This window comes from Orycteropus afer, unplaced genomic scaffold (assembly GCF_000298275.1).
Source record: "Orycteropus afer afer isolate SDZICR_OR568_19922 unplaced genomic scaffold, OryAfe1.0 scaffold00015, whole genome shotgun sequence".
In the NCBI taxonomy this organism is placed as follows: domain Eukaryota; kingdom Metazoa; phylum Chordata; class Mammalia; order Tubulidentata; family Orycteropodidae; genus Orycteropus; species Orycteropus afer.
This window is the reverse complement of record NW_006921602.1, coordinates 21,978,448-22,005,310: the sequence shown is the minus strand read 5'-3', so window position 1 is coordinate 22,005,310 and position 26,863 is coordinate 21,978,448. Positions and strand designations below refer to the sequence as shown.

The 26,863-nt window shown below is 37.6% G+C and overlaps 1 protein-coding gene across 1 annotated transcript in view; it reads left to right on the top strand.

Annotated features, from left to right (window-relative positions):
* TCF12 (transcription factor 12) overlaps nucleotides 1–26,863 on the top strand; it is a 490,015-nt gene that overhangs the window by 287,997 nt on the left and 175,155 nt on the right. The window contains exon 5 of the mRNA XM_007958528.2: nucleotides 23,240–23,304. Coding sequence (XP_007956719.1) covers nucleotides 23,240–23,304 — 65 coding nt within the window. The remainder of the gene's footprint in view (nucleotides 1–23,239; nucleotides 23,305–26,863) is intronic.

Genomic DNA, 26,863 nt, shown 5'->3' with positions numbered 1-26,863 from the left:
CTGATGAGAAATATACCACAAATGGGATGGCCTTAACAAACAGGAGTTTATTCTTACAATTTGGAGGCTTTAAGTCCAAGTTCAAAGTGCCAAGCTCTAGGGGCTGGGTGAAAGCCCCTCAACCTTGGGGTCTAGCTCTACCTCCTACTCCCGGCCCACTGGAGCTACAGGCGTTTCTTCACTCAGACAGCTGCTGGCTGCTGAGGCTGAGAAGCCCCAAGGTTGACAAGTGAAAAGGCACAGTCCCAATGTTGTCAAACCACGTGGCAGGCCATTACTTAAGTCCATCATAAGTCCCTAGGTTGGCAGAGTATAGCAGGCTGCTCAGCAACAACACGGCTGCATGCCAAAGGCTAGAGACCATTCTCAAAGCTTCTCCTTATATACAGGAAGCATATCACGTACCCAAAAGCAGTACTCAGCTGCTCATAGTAGATTCCACCATGGAGTTGATTACCAGTCTCATCATGGGGAATATTACATCCAGCTGCCCAGCCACTCAACCAGGCCTAGCCAAGTTGACATACAAACATAATCATCACAGAGGTTTAAGGTCTTGGTTTCATGGAAAATCCCAGTTAATTGACCTAAGAACATGTTTAGTGCTTCTAGTCTACATGTGTAGTGCCTGAGGTCTTAAAAAATTGCAAGTGACCATCCAAGGCACAGCAGTTGTTCTCTATTCACCTGGAACAACAAGGGGCAAAGAATCAGCTATTGAAGGAAGATGTGGGTTATATAGCTAATTCCCTCAATGAACAACTTCCCCCTTTGCCATGAGACCAGAAGAACTGGATGGTGCCCAGCTACCATTACTGAACATTTTCATCAAAGATTCCATAGACAAATCCTGATCAAAAGAGAGGAATGCATAACAATTTCAAATTCTCATGGACTCTAGACTTTCTGGTGTTATGGAGGGGTAGATGAACCCTTGAAAATATTGCCTGGAGATAATCTTTAAACCTTAAACCAAAAATAGCCCCCTAAAGTCATCTTAAAACTGAACAATAGTTTAATTAGTAAAGACTATCTATCTTGAGTATTCTTTTTTTTTTTTAAACTTTTATTGTTGTGAGAATATACACAACAAGATATTCACCAGCAACTTCCACATTTACAGCTCAGGGACATTGATTACATTGTTTATGTTGTACCGCCATTATTGCTATCCTTTTCCAAAGTATCCCACCACCTACTTGCATAAACTCAGAGCATTATGCTCTTTAAAGAACAATTAATTTATATAGGATCAAACTGACAACAGGAACTCATGGAAGTTTCACTGGGAACCTTAGGGGGAAGTGACTTTCTGTTAATGAGGAAGGAATGACTCAGAAAAGGAGGGTGAGAATGTTTACACAACTCAAAGTATGTAATCAGTGTCACTCAACTGTACATGTAGAAACTTTTGAATCGGTTTATGGTAGCATAGTGGCTAAGTCACTTGCCTGCTAACCAGACAGCTGGCGGTTCAAACCCACCAGCCACTCCTCGGAAGGAAGGTTGGGCAATCCTACTTCCGTAGTGATACTGCCTCGAAAACCCAAGGAGGGGTCGCTATGAGTCGGGGCCGACTCGACGGCACATAACAACAACAACAACATATTCTCAACAACAAAATAAATAAAATTTAGGAAAAAGAAAATAACACTGATTAACATATTAACAGTAAACCTGAGCAACATGCAAGAGTAGTTGGGAGAATTTTAAAAGATAAAAATGGTAAGCATCAAATAGAAATACTAAAAATACATATGATTTTAGAGATCAAGAATTCCTGTGGGCTCATCAGTAGATTTGACACAATTGCCAAGGATATCAGTAAACTTTAATATCCAAACTAAAACACAAGAAAAAGAAGTGAAAAGGAATTTTGCAATTAATAATGAAAGACATCAAAGTAAAGACCCAAGATTAAAGATTAAATTTAAAAAAAAAAAAAAAGACATTCAAACCGCTGAAAACCAAAGAGAAAAGAGAAAATCAGGAAGGCAGTCATTAGCAGGAAAACACAGTATGTACAGTGAGACAGATAAAGCAAGAGCTGACTTCCCATTAGGATCTTGAAAGCCAGAAAATGGAGTGAGACCTTAAACATACCAAAAATTTAAAAAAAAAAAAAAAAAAAAAAAAAAAACCTCACAATCTAGAATTATATATCCAGCAAAAATATTTTTCAGAAATGAGGGTAAAGACTTTCATAGACACATGAAAGCTGAGAAAATCTGCTCCCAGCTGACTTGGGCTACAGTAGCTGTTCAGGGAGGGAAGTTCTTCAGGCTGTGAGAATGTGACAGCAGTCAAACTTGGAAACTTGGATCTAAATCAGAATTGAGCAAGCCTTTTCTATAAAGAGCCAGATAGTACATACTTTAGGCTCTGTGGTCCATGCAGTCTTTGTCACAACTATTCAGCTTGACCTTGTAGCACTCAAGCAGCTATCAATAGTATGTAAACAAATAAGCATGACTGTGTTTCAGTAAAACTTTATTTACAAAAACAGGCAGCAGGCCAGATTTGGCTTGTGAGCCATACCCTGATCTACACAAAGAAATGAAAGCTCCAGAAATTGTAACACTGAAAGCTCATATAAAAGACATGTGATTCTTGTTTTTAATTGTGCTATAAGATAATGAAATGTCTAAAGCAAAAATAATAATGTATTGTGGGGTTTATAAAATATGGAAAAGTAAAATATGTGACAATAGTAATCCAAATAAGAACTTGGAGTATACTATAGTAAGGTTGTCCTTGCACTGTTATATTACCATTTGAAGGTAGAATCTGATAAATTAAATGAGCATATTATAAATCCTAAGGCAACTACTAAGAAATAATTTTTTAAAAATGTTATTTATCAGGCAGTATTGGAGATAAAATGGCATACTCCATCTAATCCAAATAATAATCTAAAAGTAATCAGAAAAAGAAGGGAAAGAAATAAAGAACAAATGAGATCAATAGAAAACATCTAACAAATTGATGTATTTAAGTCTAACCGTACCAGTAATCACATTAAATGTAAATGGTCAAAATGAAGCATACATAGTTTTTTTTTTTTTTTTTCTCATTCTCTATTTTCTAGTGACTTATATGCATATTTTTAAGAATACATTCTTCCCTAGATGGTTATGTTATGTGCCCTCGAAGGAAAATGTAAATAGGGAACATTGTAACATCTGTTTATACATCGTTGACGTTAGTCCTCCTGCTTTTTACTTAATGAAGTGGATTTGTCTCTCTTCCCCTGTGTGATTCAGATAACCAAGATGTCCTAAACTGGTGACATGGAACCTATAATCACTTTTTTTCCTTGGGGGAATGAAAGACAATAAACAGGGTTAAGGATTATATCCAAATATGTCTATCCTGTTTCCTCTAGGCTACAGAATCAACAGCTCTTTAAAGTTGACTTTAGACTGTGCTTCTTTTACACCATTGCTTCTTTTCAAATCCTGCTTCCACCTTTTCTTGCTTTGGTAAATCTTTCTCTTTAGTCCACTTGAGAACAGAAAATTGTAGCTGAGTGTACGAAAAGTGCTAGAAATGCACCCATACATTGATGATTGATGCTAAGGGAAGAGAGGAGCCGTAAGGTTTTGATAAAATTAGGCATACTTTAAAACCTTTGAAAGTATCCAAAAGTTCCCTTTAAATTCTTGCCGTAGAATCGATCTACTTTTTCTCTTCTAATTAGCCTTTTTTTTTTTCTTTTTTAAAGAACTAGTGTGCAAGATACACCACACATACGCTTTATAATCTAAAACGCTTTATAATCTAATACGCTTGAGTGTCCTAGTCAGTATATTTCATTTAAAAAAAAAAAAAACAGACTTTTAATTAGCTTTTCCAGATGGAATACACAGGAATCAAATCAACTACATCTGTGAAAGAGACATTGGAGAAGTTCATTATCATCAGTCAGAACAAGACCAGAGGCCAACTGTGGAACCAGACCATCAATTGCTCATATCCAAGTTTATGTTAAAGCTGAAGAAAATTAAAACAAGTCCATCAGAGCCAAAATATGACCTTGAGTATATCCCACCTGAATTTAGAGACCGTCTGAAGAATAGATTTGACACATTGAACACCAATGACTGAAGAACAGAGGAGTTGGGGGATTACATACATGAAGAAAGCAGAAAGTCATTAAATAGACAGGAAGGGAAGAAAAGACCAAAATGATGTCAGAAGAGACTCTCAAACTTGCTCTTTGAACAGAGAGTAGCTAAAGCAAATGGAAAAAATGATGAAAAGAACTGAACAGATTTCAAAGGGTAGCTTCAGAAGACAAAGTAAAGTATTACAATGAAATGGGCAAAGACCTGGAGTTAGAAAACCAAAAGGAAGAACACATTTAGCATATGTCAAGGTGAAATAACTGAAGAAAAAGTTCAAGGCTCTAATTATGATATTCAAGGGTTATTGGGACAAAATATTGAACAACGCTGGAAGCATCAAAAGCAGATGGAATACACAGAGTCACTGTACTAAAATGAATTGGTCAGTGTTCAACTATTTCAGGAGGTAGCATGTGTTCAAGAACAATGGCATTGAAGGAAGAAGTCCAAGCTACACTGAAGGAATTGGTGAAAAAACAAGGTTCCAGGAATTGATAGAATACCCATTGAGATGTTTCAACAAACAGATGCAATGCTGGCAGATCTCACTTGTTTATGCCAACAAATTTGGAAGACAACAACCTGGCAAACCTACTGGAAGAGATCCTTATTGCCCAGTCTTCCTTGGTCAATCTACTTCTGTAGAGATACCATCTTAGAGACCTACGAAGGGGTCACTATGAGTCGAATCTACGCAACAGCAGTGAGTTTGTTTTTTTCTTTTTGTTTGTTTTCATGAGCAGCAGTCACAAAATCAAACACTGTATTGCATTGAACAAATCTGCTTCAAAAGATCTCTTTTAAATATTAAAAAGCAAAAATGTCGTTTTGAAGACTAAGGTGCACCTCACCCAAGCCATGGTCTTTTCAGTAATCTTACGTGCATGTGGAAGCTGAACAATAAATAAGAAAAACTAAATAATTGATGTCTTTGAATTGTGGTGCTGTTGAAGCATATTGAATGTACCATCGACTGCTAGAGGAATGAACAAATTTGTCTTGGAGGAAGTACAGGAGGGATGTTCCTTAGAAGCAAGAATGGCCAGGCTTTGTCTCCCATACTTTGGTCATGTTATCAGAAGGGACCAGTCCCAGGAGAAGGAAATGGTGCTTGGTAAAGTAGAGGGTCAGTGAAAAAGGGGAAAGCCCTCGATGGGATGGATTGATACAATGACTGTGACAGTGGGCTCAAGCATGGCAATAATTGTGAGGATTACACATGACTCATTACTGTTTTGTTCTATTGTATATAGGATCACTATGAGTCAGAACCTACTCAATACCACCTAACAACAAAAGTTAGCTCTTTGTGCTTGTTGCAGAAGTTAACATATTTTATCTTTACAAAACCCCTGTGAGGTAGAAGTTGTTATTATCTCCATTTCACAGTTGAGGAAAGTAAGAGACAGAGAAGTTAGGCAACACTGACAGTAAGCCACAGAGTGGAATTTAAACATAATTAGTGGTGCAGTGCGTAAGGCGTTTGACTGCTAACCAGGAGGTTGGTGGTTCAAACCCACCAGTTGCCCTGTGGGAGAGAGATGAGGCAGTGTACTTCTGTTAAGATTTATAGCCTTGGAAACCCAATGGGGTCACTATGAATTGGAATCGACTTGATGGCAGTGGGTGGGAGTCTGTTTCCAGAGTCTGTGTTTATAACCATTGCTCTATTCTCCTTCCCAGTTTGATTATTACAATTGGTGGTTCTTTTCTCTTCTTTCCTTCCTTTCTTACTTCCTTTATTCTGCCTTCAACAAAAAGTCTACACATATGTATTGTGAATTAAATTGATTTACACAGCCTTTTTAAATGAGTTTTTATGGGAAAAAAAATACTTTGAGTTATGCCTGAACTATAAGTGAGTTTTAGATTATAACCCATTGAGAACTTGAGACTGGCCTTTACTTACTTTCAGACTGCAAAGATTAAATGGCATTAAATTATAACACTGGAGGCCACTCAGTAAAAATTGAATACTCATATTTTACCTCAGAGTACCTATCATTTAACAAGAACCTTATTTAAATCTTAAGCAAACCATATAGGAGATTTAAGACTCTCTTTTGGGCTTTCTCCATGTATTTCAACAAAATACAGCAGTTTTCTTTCAATTGCTCTGTATTGGTATGTTATCTGTGATACACAAATTGTTACCTTTCTGAAACATGTAGATTGAGGGTGTTGGGCCCCAGTAAGAAGTTTGATTAACACTAAGAGTTTTTCTTAATCTGAGTAGAATCATCTTGTTAAATCTGATTATATTGATTTTATCTTGCCATATTCAGCATACCCTATTCATAGTTTAAAATCTTAGAAAATACTAAACAGATATATGATGATCTGCTTATATCTTCATTTTTATAACTGCACACTGTCGTTATTCCAAAAGCTTGTACATGTTTTAGCAAATTGCCCTATTTTACTAGCCACATTACATTCTTTGAGAAAAGGGCACCTGATGGCATATTTGATAAAATGTCAAGTTCATGGAATATCAGAGCAGAAAAAAGATCATCCAGTCTAAAACCACCCTACCCTACCCCATTATCCAGGTAAGAAAACTGAAGCCTAAAGAGATTTTAATGACTTCTCCACATCACACAGCTAGTTCACAGCAGAGACAGGACTAGAACCAGCCTCCTAACACTCATTTCTATGCTTGTTTCATCGCACTACCTGCTTCTGACCAAATACTTAGTAAATGGTAATAGTTTCATTGACTAATTTATTTCCTTCTATTCCCATTCTTTCTGTCAAGGGAACTAGCTAATTAGAAATCATTTATTATCCACTGTTTTAGAGCACATTTCACTTACTCTGTTTCTCTGCCTTCACGTGGCTGTGTGCCATAGATGGATCCTTGGAGTAGAATCTGTTCCTGGCAAGCAAACAAACAAGTCTAGAATGCCAGACTAGTGTTCTCTGAACAAGTGGCATCTGCCTTCTGGTCCCTGGGTACCATTAAAAACAGACTTAGACACTGTCCTTATCTGGTAAGATCATGGTCTAAATTAAACTACCAGAATGCAGGGAAAATGTGAGAAAATCATGGGATCTAATAACAGTGAGTTTAATGTTCTCTTATCATTGTTTGACGAAAGTAAATTCTGAGACAGGAATATATTGAAACCTGGGTTTCATGGAAATGGAATCAGTATGACAGAAGGAGTAAGATATTTAAGTGTGTGATTACCACAATGAGTTAATGTCAGGAAGGAAATGAAATGCAGGGGATAGAAGTATTTGTTAATACGCTTCCCTCCCACCCATCCCCAGCCAAATTATATGGTGATATGACTGTTACCTGATTTTCTTTCTTGTTACTTATTTTGGCATGTAGAGGGGAAGTAAGGTTAAGTTATTGAAGGATTGTGTCTTGGCTCAGATTTTGTAGACCTTGTTGTTGTTGTTATGTGCCGTCGAGTCGGCCCTGACTCATAGTGACCCCTCCTTGGGTTTCCGAGGCAGTATCACTACGGAAGTAGGATTGCCCAACCTTCCTTCCTTGTAGACCCTAGAATGTTGTAAAACATCAATTACATGATTTCAAAATCTTTTTCTTTTTTAAAGAATCGAATACACATTAAGATACAGTGGTTGCTTAATTGTTTTTAAAGAATACACATTCACTGTGTTTTCTCCTGAAATGCAGCCAAAGGTAAAGAGATGATTCCTAGTTCTATAATCTGTTGATTGCTGTAAAAAATGACAGTGCCTTCATTTCTAAACTCTTAATAACATTTAGTTGCGGAATAGTGGAGAGAGAGAAAAAACATACTTAAAATCTGAACTTAAGAGCAGCAATGAAATACAGATGTAAATATGTTTCTAAGGACAATTTAGAAAATGCAGTTAAGTAAAATATCTCATAGAAGTCATGTTTAGACTTTGTGCCACCTATAAGGAATTACTTTTAATTCTGTATTATTCTGTATTATTTATCTTCTTTGGTTCTTTTCATTCATTCTGACTTCTCCTTTTACCAACCCCACCCCACCCTCTCATATTGCATCCTGCATTTTAATATTATCCCTCTGGGCATTCCAGTGGCTTTGGAAAAGGCAAACTGTTTTGTATAAGCCTCCTCATCCTCTTGTTTTTGTTTATATCTAATTTGTAAATCTCATTTTGAAGGGAGTGGTGGAGAGCAGGAAGGATAACTGGATTGGTGAATATTTGCATCTTGGACTACTTATCTCAGCTTTTAAAGTCAAGCAGTCATTTGTAAAACCTATTCAAATTGAATAGGTCTGTCTAGTGTTGTTTCAAAGGATAATATAAGACATGTTATTGGTGCCTTAGCTATTCTTTGGAAATTATTGATTAGGAAGCTGCTTACAGTTCTGACGCCTATCACAAGAAGTTGGTGGAGACTGAAGATGGAATATGTGATAAGATAAAGCCTGCTTGCGTTAGGAAAGTGATTACAAATAGGAACTTGCTAATCACTGACCTCTATGGGGATCCTCTGGTTTATCACTAATCTCACTCACACTTGGCATTTTCCTATGCTGCTGCCTCATCATTCATAGCTGGGTGAATAATTTGGCATGGAGTGAACAAGAGGAGGGCATAGAGTCCAGCAGCTGTGCTTGTTGGCAGTAGATATTTAAATATCTTCAATGTAACCAGCAGCGTGCTTGGCACAAATGTTAGCCAATAATACTTAAACAAATTGTTGTGAAGAAAATAGGCAGGCATTTATGTTAAAACCCACTCTCTCTTTTCTTTCCTTTAAAAATACGAACTGTTAGTTTGAGATCTCTTCAATTTTTTTCTGTAAATTTGAGCAGATTGCTACTGAAAGGCAGTCTATAATTCAAAAAACAATTAATATTGGGCAAGGATTTGTCAGACAAGAATTTCCAAGTACTTTTTAAACATTAATTAAACTGTGTAGACCTATGTGAAGTACATGGTACTGAGTTGATTTTCCTAAAGGAAGGAGTGGGACCAGTGATGTTAAGTAACTTGTAACCTGCCCAATTCCCTCAGACAGAGAGGAGCAGGAGCCAAGAGATGACTCCAGTAATCAGAATTCCCAAGTCTTGGGGAGGGGGCAGGTTTGCTCGTCTGATAGAGCCTGGTGGAACCACTGAGACTATGGCCCCTAGCTGCACTTTAGGTCTGGAAATTGAACCCACACCCGTGGTTTCCAGCCAAACAAAAGACAGACATAGGAGTTGAACATTTACCTGAGGTAGATACACTCCTTGGAGAGAACAATCATGGGAGAAAGAAGGGCTGCTTATGCACAGGGAGACAGCTCAGGGCAGGGGTGCATGGAGGGATGGACACTGGGAAGGGGTAACTATGGGGAGGAAGTGGGAGGGGAGCTGTTGTATTGTGGTAAACTGTGGTCAGTGTCATGAGACAAAGTATATGTGAACTGCAGTATGGAAAGTGAATCTGCTCTGTAAATCTTCACCCAAATCACAATTAAAAAAAAAAAAAAGATTTCCCAAGTCTCTGCTCTGATACACCCAGTGGCCTTACAGCTTTGCCCACTTTTTAGAGTAGTGTTTTACATTTCTCTAGTGATTATTGTGAAACATAGGAAACATTTAATAGTGTTCACCCACAAAAGAAGAAAGCCAGCTTCTCCATGAAAGATTGGGGAATGATGAGCTGTCAAAAGATACCTAAGAGTAGAGATAGTAGAGAGTCTGCTCATAAAATTGTGATCAAATTCAGATTTGTGCTCAAGTATTTAGATTTGACCATGAAAAGATTTTATATTGTTTCTCTAAAAATTGAATATGGAAAGCTCACATTATTTACATATTGAAACATTGAATTTTGAACCTTGTAGTGTTGAGTGGGAGTCCCAGGTTGGTGCAGGTAGTTAATGTGTTTGGCTGCTAATGGAAGGTTGGTAGATTGTATCTATCCAGAGGTGCCTTGGAAGGAAGGCTCAGTCATGTACTGAAAAATTAGCCACTGAAAATCCTGTGGAGCACAGCTCTACTGTGACACACATGGGTCACCATGAGTTAGAGTCAATCAACGGCAAATGGTTTTAATGTTGATCTAGGTAACATTTTGAAACTTCCAGGAGTTCTTTTTTAAATTAAATCCTTTAAAAAAGAAAAGAAAAGAAAAGAAAAATCAGCCTAATGCTAGCCATTTAAAATAGAGTAAATAGGTTTTTAAAAAAATAAATAGTGATTTGGAATTTATGAATATAAATCAGTATGCCTTACAGAAATGAATAGTGAAATAATACTGGCTTTCAGACAAACAGGGAAACTATTTATTGTAATTTGTCCTGTTCCTCATGAAGTCAATGGTTATTTCTTGAGTATTATCTACTCATTGAAATTAGTAATTTAGTTGCTGGAATTTTCAGGTATTCCCTGGGCTGCTCCAGAAACAAATGCTGAGCAGGCTGTAACTTTAGTGATGTCTTTGTATGGAGCCATTTCCTCATATAAATGCTATTTTGAATAGATAGGAAAAAAGCATGCAAAGCTATCAGAGTGTTACAAAGGCAGGTTTTCTTGGCCAGGAAGCTGAGATCTATAGGAGATCTTGGAAATTTCCTGCCGTGTATTGAGACTGTGACTTGCCTCCTTCAATCACTTACTCTTGAGTTTTATCAGGTACCTAGAGTGTAAGTAAAGCATTTATTCCAATGTCTTGTCCAACTCATAGTGACCTCTCCTTGGGTTTCTGACGTGGTATCTCTATGAAAGTAGATTGCCCAATCTTCCTTCCAAAGAGTGGATGGTGGGCTTGAAACACCAGCCTTCTAGTTAGCAGTCAAATGCCTTAGGCACTACACCACCACAGCTCCCTGTATATACTGGCTAGTCAAGAAATGCTAGTTCCTATCACCCTGTCCACAGGAATCTCAAGACTTTTGAGAGTGAAGGGAAGAAGAAAAGGTTGTTGGAAGAGTGATGAATGAGTTCTAGATGGTCCTGTGGTCTAAGGAAAGTTCAGCCAAGTTAACTGGGGTGTTCTCCAGCCAAAGTTCATCAACAAAGTAGTGCCGGGTCTCCGAGGAATGGGTTTGCTTTAGTCTCCCCATCATTCTCTATTGAAGCCTGCCAGAAGCATGGCCTCAGTGCTAATGCAGCCATGGTTTTCAGAGCACAACCAGCTGGGGACCTCCTGAAGTGGGTGGTCTTTAAGGTGCATTCTTATGCCTCCATAGCTACTGATTTTTAAAAAATGGTTTAAACATATACACAAAAAACAAATAAATTCCCTGCATTGACCACATAAAGTACACCTCTCAGAATGCCTTTGTGTTGCCTCTGATCTTGTTTAACTTGTTCTTTTTTAGAGTAGGAAACTGAGGCTAAGAAAGATGAGAAAACATTTCTCTAGCAGGCACTTAAAGCAAAATTAGTATCATTATATGCCTTTAGTAAACTGACATAACTGTGTTTTAGTTATATCCGGAGGAGACCTTTGGAGAAGGTGGGTTCTGCAGCCAATCATTTTCTGGGATGATTTGTCATCAGTCCCTCTTTTCAACAGGAATAGGTTTCATGTTCATTACCAAATTAGCTGATTTGTCGAAACTGCTTGGAATGCTAGAGAAGAATTCTCCCTCTATAAATGGGCTCCACTGAATGTTTACCCATGTGATCAGAATGGGAGTTGTGCCCTAAACCACCACTGGACAATAATACAGTATAATATGCTGTTAAGAATTTGGTGTCAGATAGCCCTGCATTCTAATTCTTTCTGCTAGTTACTAATTCTGTGACCTTGGGCAAATGATTTATTCTCATAAGTAAAAATGTAATAGTATACCTACCCCTCACTTATCAACTATCTTGTTATCTGACAATTCGCATTTACATCAACTTTGAAAAAATTCTCACTGCCTCCAATGGTCTGGGCCCTGTGTAGGGCCATAGCCAGGCCCAGGGCATCCTCCACAAGCCACCCCAAACAGTATGCCAGATGCCCCAGGGATGACCAGGTCATGTAAGGAACAGTGACTGGCCAGCCATGGTGTGCCCTCTCCTGTTCATCTGTGATGTCTCTATCTGGCCATGGAGGGCATAAGGTGTAGCAGGATAACACAAGGTTGTAGGCGGGCAGGGGGAGGCCAGGTGAAAACCTGAAGTTTCCAGGGAGGTCAGTGGCAGGAGAGGGAAGGGGACCAACCACCTGGGACTGGGGCAAATGGAGGATGAGGAATGAGTGGTGGGAGATAGCGTAGAGGAGATAGCAGGTAGCAGGAGATAGCAGAGTGGCAAGGAGGTAGCAGGGGGTAGCAGGAGATAGCAGGTGACAGGCTGCACAGGATATAGAGGGTGACAGGCTACACTCAACTAGTGCAACTACTGTCCCCAGCCTTCACAGGCTCCCCAGTGGTGGGGAATGTGTGATGAGGGAAGGGGACCCCATTGCACCACATGCATCCCAAGACATGCAGAAGGACATGCAGGGGGAGTGCCCAGTGATTAGTGGGGGAGGGCATGAGTACTGAAGATGGGAAGTGGCCCCCAACTCTCACAAATTTTGCGTAATGACCTCATCATTGGAACCTAACTATGCCAATAAGAATGAGTGTACCTGTCTCAATAAGTTGGAAGAATTAGAGCTACCATTAACTTCGACTTGGATGATTTCAGTTATCTAATTGGTTGTCGTGCTTCCAGACATGAGTTTATTTTTCTCACAGCAGCCATAGTGTTACTTTTCAGATGCAAATTGTCTTTTCAATAAATAGTGCTGAATTCAATTGGATACTCCTACAGAAAAAGTGTATCTTGATTCAGTAACAGCATATACAAAAATCAAATTCAGATTTAAATATGAAAAATAAAACAGTAATGCTTTTATATAAGAAAACAGAAAAAAATATCTCTGTAACCTTGGAATAGGCAGAGATTTCTTAAATAGTACACACATACACATAAATGCTAACCACAGGGGAAAATTGACAAATTAGCCTGCCTTAAAATAAATTCCTGTTCATCAAAATCATTAAGTGAGTGAAAAAGTATTCTGTACATAAGATACGTACATAGATCTAAGAAAAGGAAGAATGCCTACAAATCAAAAGTAAATAACAGACAATTCACTAGAAAAATAGGCAAAGACTTGAGTGGACATTTCACGTTGAAAGATCCAAATGTCCCTAAACATGAAATCACTGACTCAGCAATAGTAACTTGGCTGCTAAAAATGTCTACTTAGTCTTACCTTAAGTTTAGAAAAATCACATAATTATTGGATAGGATCACTTGATTCAACAGTGGTTCAAGTCAAAAAGGTCTAATTTGTGCCTTCAAGGAAGTATGATTATTTTGATGTTTTCTAAGTCCAGGTATTCATAACACTGCACTTACGGAAGTAAATGAAATTCAGGTGCTATTGGAGGAGAGAGAAGGTTTCAGTGTTTCTCTTATGTTTTTCTACCTTTCCTCTTCTTCGCCATTTTATTATTTTCCTTTCTACCTGGTTCTTTTCCTTACGTTGAGCCATTCAAAAAAGAAAAAAATCTGTGACCTATTTCTCTATGAGGTGAGAGGTAGGGACTGATTGTCATTCTCTAGCACTGAGGCAAAAGTAAAGCTGCTCAGCTCTGTCCTCACACTTTACTATGGTGTTTGATCAGCTTCTCCCAGTCAGTGCTTTTTTTTTTTTTTTTTTCTTTTATCCTTGGAATCAGTTGTTCAGTAACTCTGGACAGAATAATCTGGATCTAAATGAAAACCCATTTGTCAGCACTAACCCATGTGAGGGCAGAGTACAACTTTAGCTAGCAGAACACCTGTGTTGGAAAATCATTACCTAAAAGGCCATATATATTATTTTCACCAAAGGCCCTTCTTCTATGTTGTAGTAGATAGTTTCGTCCCCATCTTCAGTGGGATGAGACGGTTCTTATTTCTCCATTCTTTGATATTTAGACCCATATTCAAATGAAGATAGGAGTCACCTTCCTGGTCCAGTGTAGGCCTTATGAAATTATCCAAGCCCCAGAGCATCCCCTGTCTACTCTTTTAGAATCACCTGTGCATTTGGGATCTGGAACTCAAGATACCTGATCTGGTTGGAGAGGCCTACTGTGACTTACATTTGCAGACTGAGGAAAGAGTGCAAACACCATTCTCAGGATGTGGATTGTGGTGCCGTCTATCTTTTGTATTTTAAGCATAGTGGCTAAAGCACTTGACTGCTAACCAGAAGGCTGGCGGTTCAAACCCACCAGCCACTCCTCGGAAGGAAGGTTGGGCAATCCTACTTCCGTAGTGATACTGCCTCGGAAACCCAAGGAGGGGTCGCTATGAGTCAGGGCTGACTCGATGGCACACAACAACAACAACAACAACATCTATAACTCTAGACTACTGCTACTACTCCTAGACTTAATAAAAAAGAATTAGATGTCTAACAGCTTAGCAATACTTGTGAAATGTCATGTTTGTCTGGTAGGCTATAAACTTTTCAACTAGGTAGCACCTATTGAAAGCAGAACCTTGGCTCTTACTCATCTTATAACCTCAATATCTTATCAAAATACCTACCTAGCACATAAATGTTTAATGGAATAAACTGAACTCAGATTCTTCTACCTAGTCAACTCTTGAGAATTTCTAATTGGAATGGGGACCTGGAATTATGCCTGGCCACTACCAGCCTTGGTTTAGCTACCAATTATATCGTCTGCCAAAAGAATATAGACAGATTATCTTTTGAATAAAGATCTTCTTAGGCTAATATTAACATCAGTTTGTATTTTTGGAGTTTAGGCAAGCAGTTAAGAGTTGCAATTTGAATATGTTAATGGTGGGGAACAAAATGACTTAATTTTTTTTTTTTTAATTCTAAGAATATATGTTAGGATAATAGCTGCCACTAATAGTTCATGCATCTAATTTAGCCATATAAAATAATTTCTTGACTTTACTTTGGTGTTCTTAAACTATTGTTTTAAACATTTATAAATTAGTCAAAATAATTTATAATTTCTTTAGCAGTTCTCATATTGGGAGAATATGAGAATATAGTATTCTGAGTCCAGTTAATGTAAAACACATAAATCTTGCTACTTAAAATACTTAAGCACAAAAAATGCTTTATGTATTTGTGAATGATGTCTCAATATCTAAGTGTTTGTGTGTATCTGTATGTCTTTCAATAATCTGGAACTGTTTTATTAGAACAAGGATTCTTACCCTGGAGTTTAAAGACTCCAGATTAAAACAAAATCACTGAACTTTAATGGGAAAATAAACTTGTCAAGTTTATATTTTTATCAAATTGTAAATAACATTTAGTATGTCCTTCAATTTTGAATGAAGGCAGCAAAACACAGTACTAGCAGTACACCTGTCATTTCAGTCACCAATAGATGCACAGATGTTTTTGTATTGCATTAGAATTGTTGCAAAAATCTTAAAATATCATTCATGCCTTGAAATTACCATTGTTAATAGGCGTTATGCTAGATCTTACTGTTTGTCGTTGTGGTTGTTAGCTGCTATTGAGCCACTTTCGACTCATAGTGACTCTTTATGTACAAAAGAATGAAATAGTACCAGGTCCTGCACCATCCTCACAATCCCTTCTGTGCTTAAGCCCATTCTTGGAACCACCGAATCAATCCATCTTATAGAGCGTCTTTCCTTTTTTTGCTGACTCTCTACTTTGTTGTTGTTAGGTGCTCTAGAGTCTGCTGTGACTAATAGTGACCCTGTGTACAACAGAATGAGATACTGCTTGATCCTGCACCATCCTCACAATTCTTTTCTATGTTTGAACTCATTGTTGCAGCCACTGTGTCTGTCCATCCCATTGAGGGTCTTCCCCTTTTTTTGCTGACCCTCTACTTTACCAAGTATGATATCCTTCTCCAGCAACTGGTCCCTTCTGAAAGTATGACCAAAGTATGTGAGACAAAGTCTGGCCAGTCTCTCTTCTAAGAAGCATTCTGGCTGCACTTCCCCCAAGAGAGATGTGTTCGTTCTTCTGGCAGTCCATGGTATATTTAGTATTCTTCATCAACACAGTAATTCAAATACATCAATTCCTTGGTCGTCTTTATTTATTTTCCAGCTTTCACATGCATATGAGGTTATTGAAATGACCATAGCTTTCTTTGACACACCTTAGTCTTCAAAGTAACCTCTTTGCTCTTTAACAAGTAGAAAAGTCTTTTGCAACAGATTTGCCCAATGCAATACATTGATTTCTTGACTGCCGCTTTCATGGGCACTGATTGTGGATGTGAGTGAAATGAAATCTCTGCCGACTTCCAATCTTTTATCCATGTATCATAATGTTACCTATTGGTCCGGTTGTGAGGATTTTTGTTTTATCTCGAGGTGTAATTCTTAACTGCTGTAGTCTTTGATCTTCAGCAGTATGTGCTTCAAATCTTCTTTACTTTCAGTAAGCAGGGTTGTGTCATCTGCATATCACAGGTTGTTAATGAGTCTTCCTCCAATCCTGATGCTGCATTCTTCTTCCCGCAGTCCAGCTTCTCAGATTGTATGTTCAGCATACAGATTGAGTAAGTATAGTGAAAGGATACAATGCTAACACACACCTTTCCTGGTATTAAACCATGCAGTATCCTTTTGTTCTGTTCAAATGCCTGCCTCCTGGCCTGTGTACAGATTCCTCATGAACACAATTAAGTTTTCTAAAATTTTCATTCTTCACAATGTAATCTATAATTTATGATCTAAACGGTTGAATGCCTTTACATAGACAGTAAACCCCAGGTAAACATCTTTTTGGTATTCTTTGCTTTCAGCCAAGATCCATCTGACATCAACAGAGATATTCCTCATTCCATGTTCTCTTCTGAATCCAGCTTGAATTTCTGGAAGTTCCCTGTCTTTATACTGCTACAACCCTTTTTCAATTATCTTCACCAAAATTTTAGTTGCATGTGATATTAATGATACTGTTTGGTAATTTCTGCATTCTGTCGGGTCACCTTTCTTTGGAATGGGCACAAATATGGATCTCTTCCAGTAGATTGGCCAGGTAGCCGTCTTCCAAATTCCTTGCCATAAAAAGTGAATGCCTCTGTCATTGCACTCATCTCAATGTGTTGAAACATCTCAATGTCTATTTTGTCAATTCCTGGAGCCTTGTTTTTTTGCCAGTTCCTTCAGTGCACCTTGAACTTTTTCCTTCAGTACCATTGGTTCTTGTTCATTTGCCACCTCTTGAAATGGATGAATATTGACTAGTTCTTTTTGGCATAGTAACTCTGCATATTCCCTCCATCTTCTTTTGATGCTTCCTGCATCATTCAATATTTTGCCCATAGAGTCCTTCAGTATTGAGGTTTGAGTTTTTTCTTCCATTCTTTAACCTTAAGAAATGCTGAGCTACAGGGAGATAGCTCAGGGTGCAGAAGAGTATGAAGGGATGGACACTGGGAGGAGGTAACTATGGGGAGGAAGTGGGAGGGGAGCTGCTGCATTGTAAATTTTGGTCAATGACATGAGACAAAGTATATGTGAACTGCTGTATGAAAAGTGAATTTACTCTGTAAATCTTCACCCAAATCCTAAAAAAAAAAAAGAAAGAAATGCTGAGCTTATTTTTCCATTTTGGTTTTCTAACTCCAGGTCTTTGCACATTTCATTGTAATACTTTACTTTGTCTTTTGAAGCCACCCTTTGAAATCTTCTGTTTAGCTCTTTTACTCTATCATTTCCTCCATTCACTTTAGCTACTCTCCGTTTAAGAGCAAGTTTCAGAGTATCTCCTGACATCCATTTTGGTCTTTTCTTCCTGTGTTTTTAATGACCTTTTGCTTTCTTGGTGTGTTCTGTCGTTGATGTCATCCCACAACTTATCTGGTCTTCGGTCATTGCTGTTCAGTGCATCAATTCTATTCTTCAGATGGTCTCTAAATTCAGGTAAGATATACTCAAGGCTGTATTTTGGCTCTCATGGACTTATTTTAATTTTCTTCAACTTTAGTTAAATTTGAATATGTGCAGTTTGTGGTCTCTTCCACAGTCAGCCCCTGGCCTTGTTCTGACTGATGATACTGAGCTTCACCATTGTTTCTTTGCACAGATATAGTTGATTTGATTCCTGTGTATTCCATCTGGCATTATCTATATGTATAGTCACAATTTATGTTGTTAAAAAGATATTTGCAGTGATAAGCTGTTGGTCTTGCAGAATTTTCTTGAGCTATCTCTGACATTATTTGTTATCACCAAGGTCTTATTTTCCCACTACCAATGGTGTGTCTTTGTTTTCAACTTTTGCGTTCCATTCACTAGTAATTATCAATACATCTTGATTGCATGTTTGGTCAATTTCAGACTGCAGACATGGGTAAAAATCTTCAGTTTCTTCATTTTTGGCTTTAGTGGCTGGTATGTAAATTTGATTAACAGTAGTATTAACTGGTCTTCCTTACAGATTTATGAATAGTATACAGTCACTGACAGCATTATATTTCAGGATGAATTTTGATATGTTCTTTTTCCGTGAATGCAATACCATTCTTCTTCAGTTTATCATTCCTCCGTGGTAGGTCCTATGATTGTCCAATTCAAAATGGCGAATACCACTCCATTTCAGTTCACTAATGCCTAGAGTATCAATCTTTATGTGTTCCATTTAATTTTTGACAACTTCGAGTTTTCCTGAATTCATACTTCAGGCATTCCACATTCTGATTATTAATGGAAGTTTGCAGCTGTTTCTTCTCATTTCGTGTCATGCCACATCAGCAAATGAAGGTCCTGAAAGTTTTACTCCATCCATATCATTAAGGTCAACTCATTTGAGGAAGCAGCTCTTCCCCAGTTGTATTTTGAGTGCCTTCCAACTTGAGGGGCATCTTCTGGTACTGTATCAAACAGTGTTTCACTGCTATTCATAAGGTTTTCAGTGGCCAGTTTTTTCAGATGTAGACCACCATGTCCTTCTTTCTAGTCTTTCTAAGTTTGGAGTTTGTCCACCATGGGTGACCCCTCTGGTATTTGAAATACCAGTGGCGTAGCTTCCAGCATCACACCAACATGTAGGCCACCACAGTATGATAAACTGACAGACAAGTGTTGGAGATCTTCATATTTAATATATTAATAAAAAGGCATATACATTACCATATAGCAGTTTTTTAACATTTGATTCTGTTTATCAGTATACTTTCTAAATTTCTATATTTTGTTTTATACATTTAAAACATTAATCTGAAAAGGCTGCCAAAGCCCATGTGCTAGACTAGAAACCTCTGTACTAAAACATTCCTGTAAATCATTTATAATACTTTTTGATAGGTATTTCAAGGGGAATTAGGTGTATTTTACCTTATTAATAAACATTCTTAAACTGTGCTCAACTATAGTTTACCATTAAGCTTCTCTACATACTGCATTTATATAGGAAATTTATATCAAATTTAGCAGAAACCTATAATACAATAGCCAAGGTTTTATCTTACTTGTCAAACTGAGTGAAGAGAATATGTGGTTCATTTTAATTCAAGAAAACTGTTTTTGTGAAAAGTAATTTTGAAAGAATTAAATATGAATGCCATCTAAGTGTTAGACTGACTATGCATTGTTTTATTTCAGGAGTACTCAAGACTTTTAAGTCCCTATGAAAATAACTAGTTCCCAATAAATGAAAGGTGAAATAGAAATGCATTTACCTTTCAAAATCTCATTTAAATAAGTATCATTTTTAAAATATGTCATCAACTTTCAGGTGAAATATACTTTCTAATATGGTGGTTGTTGTTGTTATATGCTGTCGAGTAGGCCCCGACTCATAGTGACCCCTCCTTGGGTTTCCGAGGCAGTATCACTACGGAAGTAAGATTGCCCAACCTTCCTTCTGAGGAGTGGCTGGTGGGTTTGAACCGCCAGCCTTCTGGTTAGCAGTTAAGTGCCTTAGGCACTATGCTACCAGAGTTCCTTCTAATATGTTTAGCATATGAAATTAGTTTGTATTCTCTCTGAACCAGATATCCTTTGTGAAAGAAGAGGAAGTTTAGGAATATTAATAGGCAAAGGAAAGCAATGTTTTCTTAAATAATCTATTAAATGAGTAGCCACCACAAAGATGCTCTAAATTAAGATTGTATTTGAAAGCTGTGCTTTATATCTTACCTTGTTCTCCTTTCTACTTCCACATAAAAACAAGTTATTAGTTTTTTGAGTGAAAAATGTAGTAACAGGTCTTAAGTTGTTCCTTAGCTTTAAGTCTTAGTGGTTTGAAACAATGTTTTAAGAAGAATTTGCAAGGTAGAAGATAGTAGGTGAGTACTTCAACGACTGATAAGTTAGCATATTGTGGTATATGGCTAAAACTACTGGTATAGTTTCATACTCAGATTTTTTTTTTTTTTTTTTACTTTATGGCATTTGTTTTAAATGTTAACATAGTCCAATTTAGTCTCCCAATTTTGTGCTGCCAAGTATATGACATAAGATTTATTTTTAAAGGAAACAATCTTAAAAACATGTATGTGCATGATTTTTAATATATCACAAACTTGTTTAATTTATTGATTACAAAAGAATACTTCCAAACTGTACAGGCACACTGTCCTTTGTTTTTTCCCAGTAATCTCTTTTCTGACAGTCTTTCTTAGTTGACATTTCTCTTCAGTCTCTGCCACCTTCTTGGTCTAGGAAGATTTCTGATCCATTTTGATGAGGCACAAAGTGCGTCAGAATTGCAAATGTATAAATCCTTCAATGATTTTGTGTGCTCAGGTTACCCAAGAGTGGAAGAATAGAATCTAAAACCCCAAGACAGCACTCTCTTTCTAGCAATCTTGTTTGTAAAAGATACTTGTTTTTTTACATCACATTTATGTTTGCAAACTAAAGTTTAGTATGTAGAGCATATTACTGTGTGGTGAAAGTGTAAAGCAGAAAGACCACATTAGTTAACCTGCTTTATAAACTGCGTTTTTTTATTTGTTGGTATTTGTTCACCTGAAATACGTGTTTCATTGGTAATGGCCACAAAATACTTAAGACACATGCTGTAATATCCTAATGATGTTGTTGTTGTTGTTATGTGCCCTCGTGTCGGACCCGACTCATAGCGACCCCTCCTTGGGTTCCTGAGGCAGTATCACTACGGAAGTAGATTGCCCCATCTTCCTTCTGAGGAGTAGCTGGTGGGTTTGAACTGCCAGCCTTCTGGTTAGCAGTCAAGTACCTTACTTAGCCACTATGCTACCAGAGCTCCCACCATATAATCTAATTTGTTTAAATGTATTAAGCAAAACAATATATTGTTTGAGTAAAATAATAATGTATATTGTTTGAGTACATAACATCTGTATTAAAGGTATACATGGAAATCTTTAATTTAATCAACTTCATGATAATGGTTATCCTAATGTGTACAGTGAAATTTGAGCTGTATCTATAATGTTTTAATTCCTGAGAGAAAGAGAAGGACACAGGAAGAAATGTTCAATCTGAAGCAAATAATGGGAATATGTTATTCTCGGTAGCAGGTACATGGGTCATACTGTTGACATTTGATCCTGTTCTTTTCCATTCTTGACTACAGGCAGTCCTATGGTTAGGAACAAGATCCATTCCTAACTGTGTCTTTAAGTCTTTAAGAAGAATTTGTAGGTGAATTAGAACAGGTCCATACAGTTCTTGTTTAGCCTTACTTTAATGCAAGAAGGAGCTCTGGTGGCCTAGTGCCTCAGGCATTTGACTGCTAACCAGAAGGTTGGCGGTTCAAACCCATCAGCCACTCCATGGAAGGAAGACTGGGCAGTCTACTTCCGTAGAGATTTACAGCCTCAGAAACCCAAAGGGAATATCTGTGAGTTGGAATCAACTTGATGGTAGTGAGTCTTTTGGTTTTGATGCAAGAAAAAAGGAGCCCCAGTGCCACAGTAGTTAAAGTACTCAGCTGCTAACCAAAAAGTTCAGTGGTTCAAACTCACTGGCCGTTCCACGAGAGAAAGGTAAGGTAGTCTGCTTCCATAAGGATTTACAGCCTTAAAAGCCCTATAACTCAGTTCAGCTCTGTCCTGTAGGATCACTATGAGTCAGAATGGACTTGACAACAGTAAGTTAGTGCAAGAAAAGGCTCTAAACCTTTTCAGTGATTTAAAAGCTGCATGTGCAGCAAGTGAAGGTGATTGTGATAAATTTGTTGCAAGTAGGGGTTGTTGCAATTATTTTCAAAATGAGGGCAAATTTATATAATATTAAAGGGCAAGTAGGACTTATTCGTAAATCAGACATTCCTAACCTGAGGACTGCCCGTATATACAAAATGTTTCACATTGAAAATAAACTATTTAATAAAATACATGCTATTTCATATACAAAGTCAAAAATTGGCTCTTAAGAATGAAGAAACCCAAAAATTCATGGGAATAATTAGTCCTAGCGACTGGTTCACCATCCGATCTGCAGCCTATACGACTATGAAACCAGAAGAACTAGATAGTGCTCAGCTACCACTGTCATCCGCTTGGAAGGGGATCTATGTAGGAGATCCTGGATGGAGAGGGAGAACAATGTGGAACAAAACTCAAAATCATTTGGAGAAAAAAAAAAAAAAGGTAGGGACCAGGTTTGCTGGTCCGATAGAGCCTGGTGGAACCGCTGAGACTATGGCCCCTAGCTGCCCTTCAGTTCTGGAATTGAACCTACACCTGTGGTTTCCAGCCAAACAAAAGACAGGCATATGAGTTGAACATTTACCTGAGGTAGATACACTCCTTGGAGAGAACAATCATGGGAGAAAGAGGGGCTGCTTATGCACAGGGAGACAGCTCAGGGGGCAGGAGTGCATGGAGGGATGGACACAGGAAAGGGGTAACTATGGGGAGGAAGTGGGAGGGGAGCTGTTGCATTGTGGTAAATTGTAGTCAGTGTCATGAGACAAAGTGTATGTGAACTGCGGTATGGAAAGTGAATTTGCTGTGTAAATTTTCATCCAAATCACAATTTAAAAAATTAAAATACAAAGAACTAAAAACAAAATTGGCTCTTAAACTGATTGGAATGATAGCAAGCTTTTAAAATTTATTTATTAGATTTTACTTCTTTAATTTGTTCTCTATTTCAAAATCCAAAATAATTACTATGAATAGTCTAGAGTTGAGTTTTGTCTGTCAATAAATGAGTGTTTTTATATGTAATTATTTTGTTTTATAGGAAAAACATCAGAGAGAGGCTCATTTTCCCTGTATAGTCGAGACACCGGATTACCAGGCTGTCAAGTAAGTTTAATGAATACAAAAGCAGTGAGATAATTTTTAACACATAAATAAAGGGTTTAATAGTGGAGGAGATAGAAATTTATCCAATTTATTTCACTATTTTTTGTTCCTTTAATTTGTGACTAACTGTGGTAGTTACGTAGTAATTACACATATTTTCTTTTATTCTACTCTCTTTGCTTAAATTGGTTTTCCTTCCCTAGTTCACCAGATTGTATCAACAAAGATTTTCACAGCCTAACTCAATTTTAACTGGAAATAAAGTAATAGTTATCTAAGAGAGCCTGGGAGGCGCAGTAGTTAAGCAGTAGGCTGCTCACCTACAGCTTAGTGGTTGGAACCCACCAGCTCCTCCAAGGGAAAGATGAAGCAATCTGCTTCTATAAGACTTGCAGCCTTGGAAACTCTTATCTGGCAATTCAACTCTGTCCTATAGGGTCGCTCTGAGTCAGAATTGAAGTGATGGCAACATATTTGTGTGTTTGTTTTCTTTAAGGAGCCCTAGTAGCACAGTGGAATTCTGATGTTGTAGTGGTTAAGGCATTTGGCTGCTAACCAGAAGGTCAGTGGTTCAAACCCACCATCTGTTCTAAGGAAGAAAGATGATGCAGTTTGCTTCCATAAAGATTTACAACCTTAGAAACCCAAGGGGTTTGCTATGATGAGTCAGAAATGACATGATGGCAGTGGGTTGGGTTTGGTTTGGGTGGCACAGTGGTTAAAGTAGCTGGCCACTAACCAAAAGGTCAGCAGTTCCAACCTACCAGCCACTCCACGGGAGAAAGATTTAGCAATATGTTTCCATAAAGATTCATGGCCTAGGAAGCCCTATGGGACAGCAGCTGAACTAACACCCAGATTTCTTAGCTTCTGACCCAACAATTACACTCTGTTCTTATCCAAGTGATTTTTTAAAAAATTTTTGTGATGTTAATAATAATCAGTTTGTTTTCCATGTTTATGGTTTGCTAATTATTTCATTATAGCCATATATAAATGAATACAATATATTTCTGTTATACTCAGTTCTTCAGCCACTCCTCAGAAGGAAGATTGGGCAGTCTACTTCATAGTGATACTTCCTCGGAAACCCAAGGAGGGGTCGCTATGCGTCAGATCCAACTCAAGGGCAGTACGTTTGGTTTGGTTTTACCCAGTTCTTATCAGCTCACACAAGTCCAATGTTAAATTTTTAGGAATTTGGTCAAGCTGTTTGATATAACCATGGTAGAACCAAACCAAACCAAACGCACTGCTGTCCAGTCTGATCTGACTCATAGCTACCCCTCCTTGGTTTCCAAGGTGGTATTACTATGGAAATAGATTGCCCAATCTTCCTTCCGAGGAGTGGCTGGTGGATTTGAACCACCAGCCTTCTGGTTAGCAGTCACATGCCTTAGGCACTATACCACCAGAGCTCCCAACCATGGTAGAAGTATCAGAAAATGCTACACATTAGGACTTTTTTGTGGGATAAAGTTGGGAGAGAGCCAGTTATTAAACATTTACCGGTACATCACTCATGAGCAAATACAAATTTCAGAGAACCAAAGAATGTAAGTGCTTACTCAGATCCCAATGTTGTTAGAAGCTGTCTGATTCATAGCCACCCTATATACAAAAGAATAAAACACTGCCTGGTCCTGCACCATCCTCACAGTCATTGCTATGTTTGATCCCATTGTTGCACCCACTGTGTCAATCCGTCTCATTGAGATCTTCCTCTTTTATGCTGATCTTCTACTTACCAAACATGATGCCGTTCTTCAGGAACTGGTCCCTCCTGTTAATGTGTCCAGAGTACCTGAGACAAAGTCTTACCATCTTCACTTCTTAGAAACATTCATGTTGTACTTTGTCCAACACAAATTCATTCGTTCATTCTTCTGGCAGCCCATGGTATATTTAGTACTCTTCACCAACACCATAATTCACATGTATCCATTCTTTTGCAATCTTCCTTATTCATTGTCCAGCTTTTGCATGCATATGAGACGATTGAAAATACTATGGCTTGAGTCAGGTGCACTTTAATTCTCAATTGGCAGTTTTGCTTTTTAACACTTTAAAGAGGGCTTTTACAGAAGATTAGCCCAATGCAGATGCAATATGTTGTTTGATTTCTTGATTCCTGCTTCCTTGAATGTTGATTGTGGATCCATATAAAGTGAAATCATTGACAACTTCAGTCTTTCCTCCATATATCATTAAGTTGCTTTATTGGTCCACTTGTGAGGATTTTTGTTTTCTTTATGTTAAGGTGCAATCCATAATGAAGGCTGTAGTCTTTGTTCTTCATCAGTAAGTGCTTCACATCCTCTTTACTTTTAGCAAGGAAGTTTGTTAATGAGTCTTCCTCCAATCTTGATGCAGATCACCGTAGATCATTAGAAAAGCAGCAGTTGAACTTCCCCCTTTAAGGCAATTTTTAGACCCTTACTGGAAGGCAAAGAGGATAATGGTGCCTTAAGGCCAACTAAGATCCAATAGCCCTTTTCTGTATTTCTAGTATTATCTGCTAATAAGCACTACATTTCCTTTTGTTTTGCTATGTTTGATCAGAGATCAGTGGTTTTAATATTTCTCTAATTTTTAATGGATATGAGAGCTCATTCTCTTCTGTGTTACAAATTGCTATTCATAATCTTGAGTGTGAATTCTTTAATGAATTGTACTGAGAGATCTGGCCATCCATCTGCATCTCTCTTATTGCTAGAGTTGTGTACGTCACTTTACCATCTCTTTTCTTCTGAAATTGTTCAGAAAAATATATTAAAAGCTAATTCACATTATCTTGGTAATGAATAATTGGTAAAGAAACTACAAAGAATCCTATAGATACAAACTGTTCTGTAAACTCCCCATGTGACATATCATTGAGTAGATTTGTCTGCCAACCACTTTCAAAGCCTTAAAGTTCTTTTCAGCTCAATCATCAATCTAAAGCAGCAGCTTAATCAGGCACTATTGAATCTTATACTATTTTTTTTTATAGCATATGAATGCCTCAGAACCCCATAACAGGTGTGATTACTTATTACAAGACAGATGAAAGTGCCATTCTCAGTTCCTGGTTCACAGTAGATCAGTGAATGCTAGCTGAGGGTGATAAAATGGAAGGACTATAAGGACTGGTTTCAAATCCCGTCTCTACTAGTTATTATCCTTATGGTCCTAAGGAAAGTCCCTTGACCTCAAATCGCATCTCTCTATTAATTTCCTCACTTGAGAAATAGGTTTAGCAATTTCTTCTTTTACCTGCTTTGTAAGTCTCCAAAAATCAAGATCCTTGCACTTGTGAAAGCATTTTGAAAAATAAATAAAAATTTTTTAAGAAAATTCATGAGTTAAATAGCTAACATTAAAAAACAACTCTTTTTTGAGTTCTTAATATTATTTTTAAGAGACCAAAAAAAGTAAGAACCTCTAGTCTGTTGTTAACTACTGCTAAAATTGAGGGGAAAAAATATTTTAAGTGTCTTGAAAGTGCAGCTGCAGCTAATAAATCACTAAGTTAATGCTTATATTAATTAATTTTCACTTATATTTTTTTATCCCC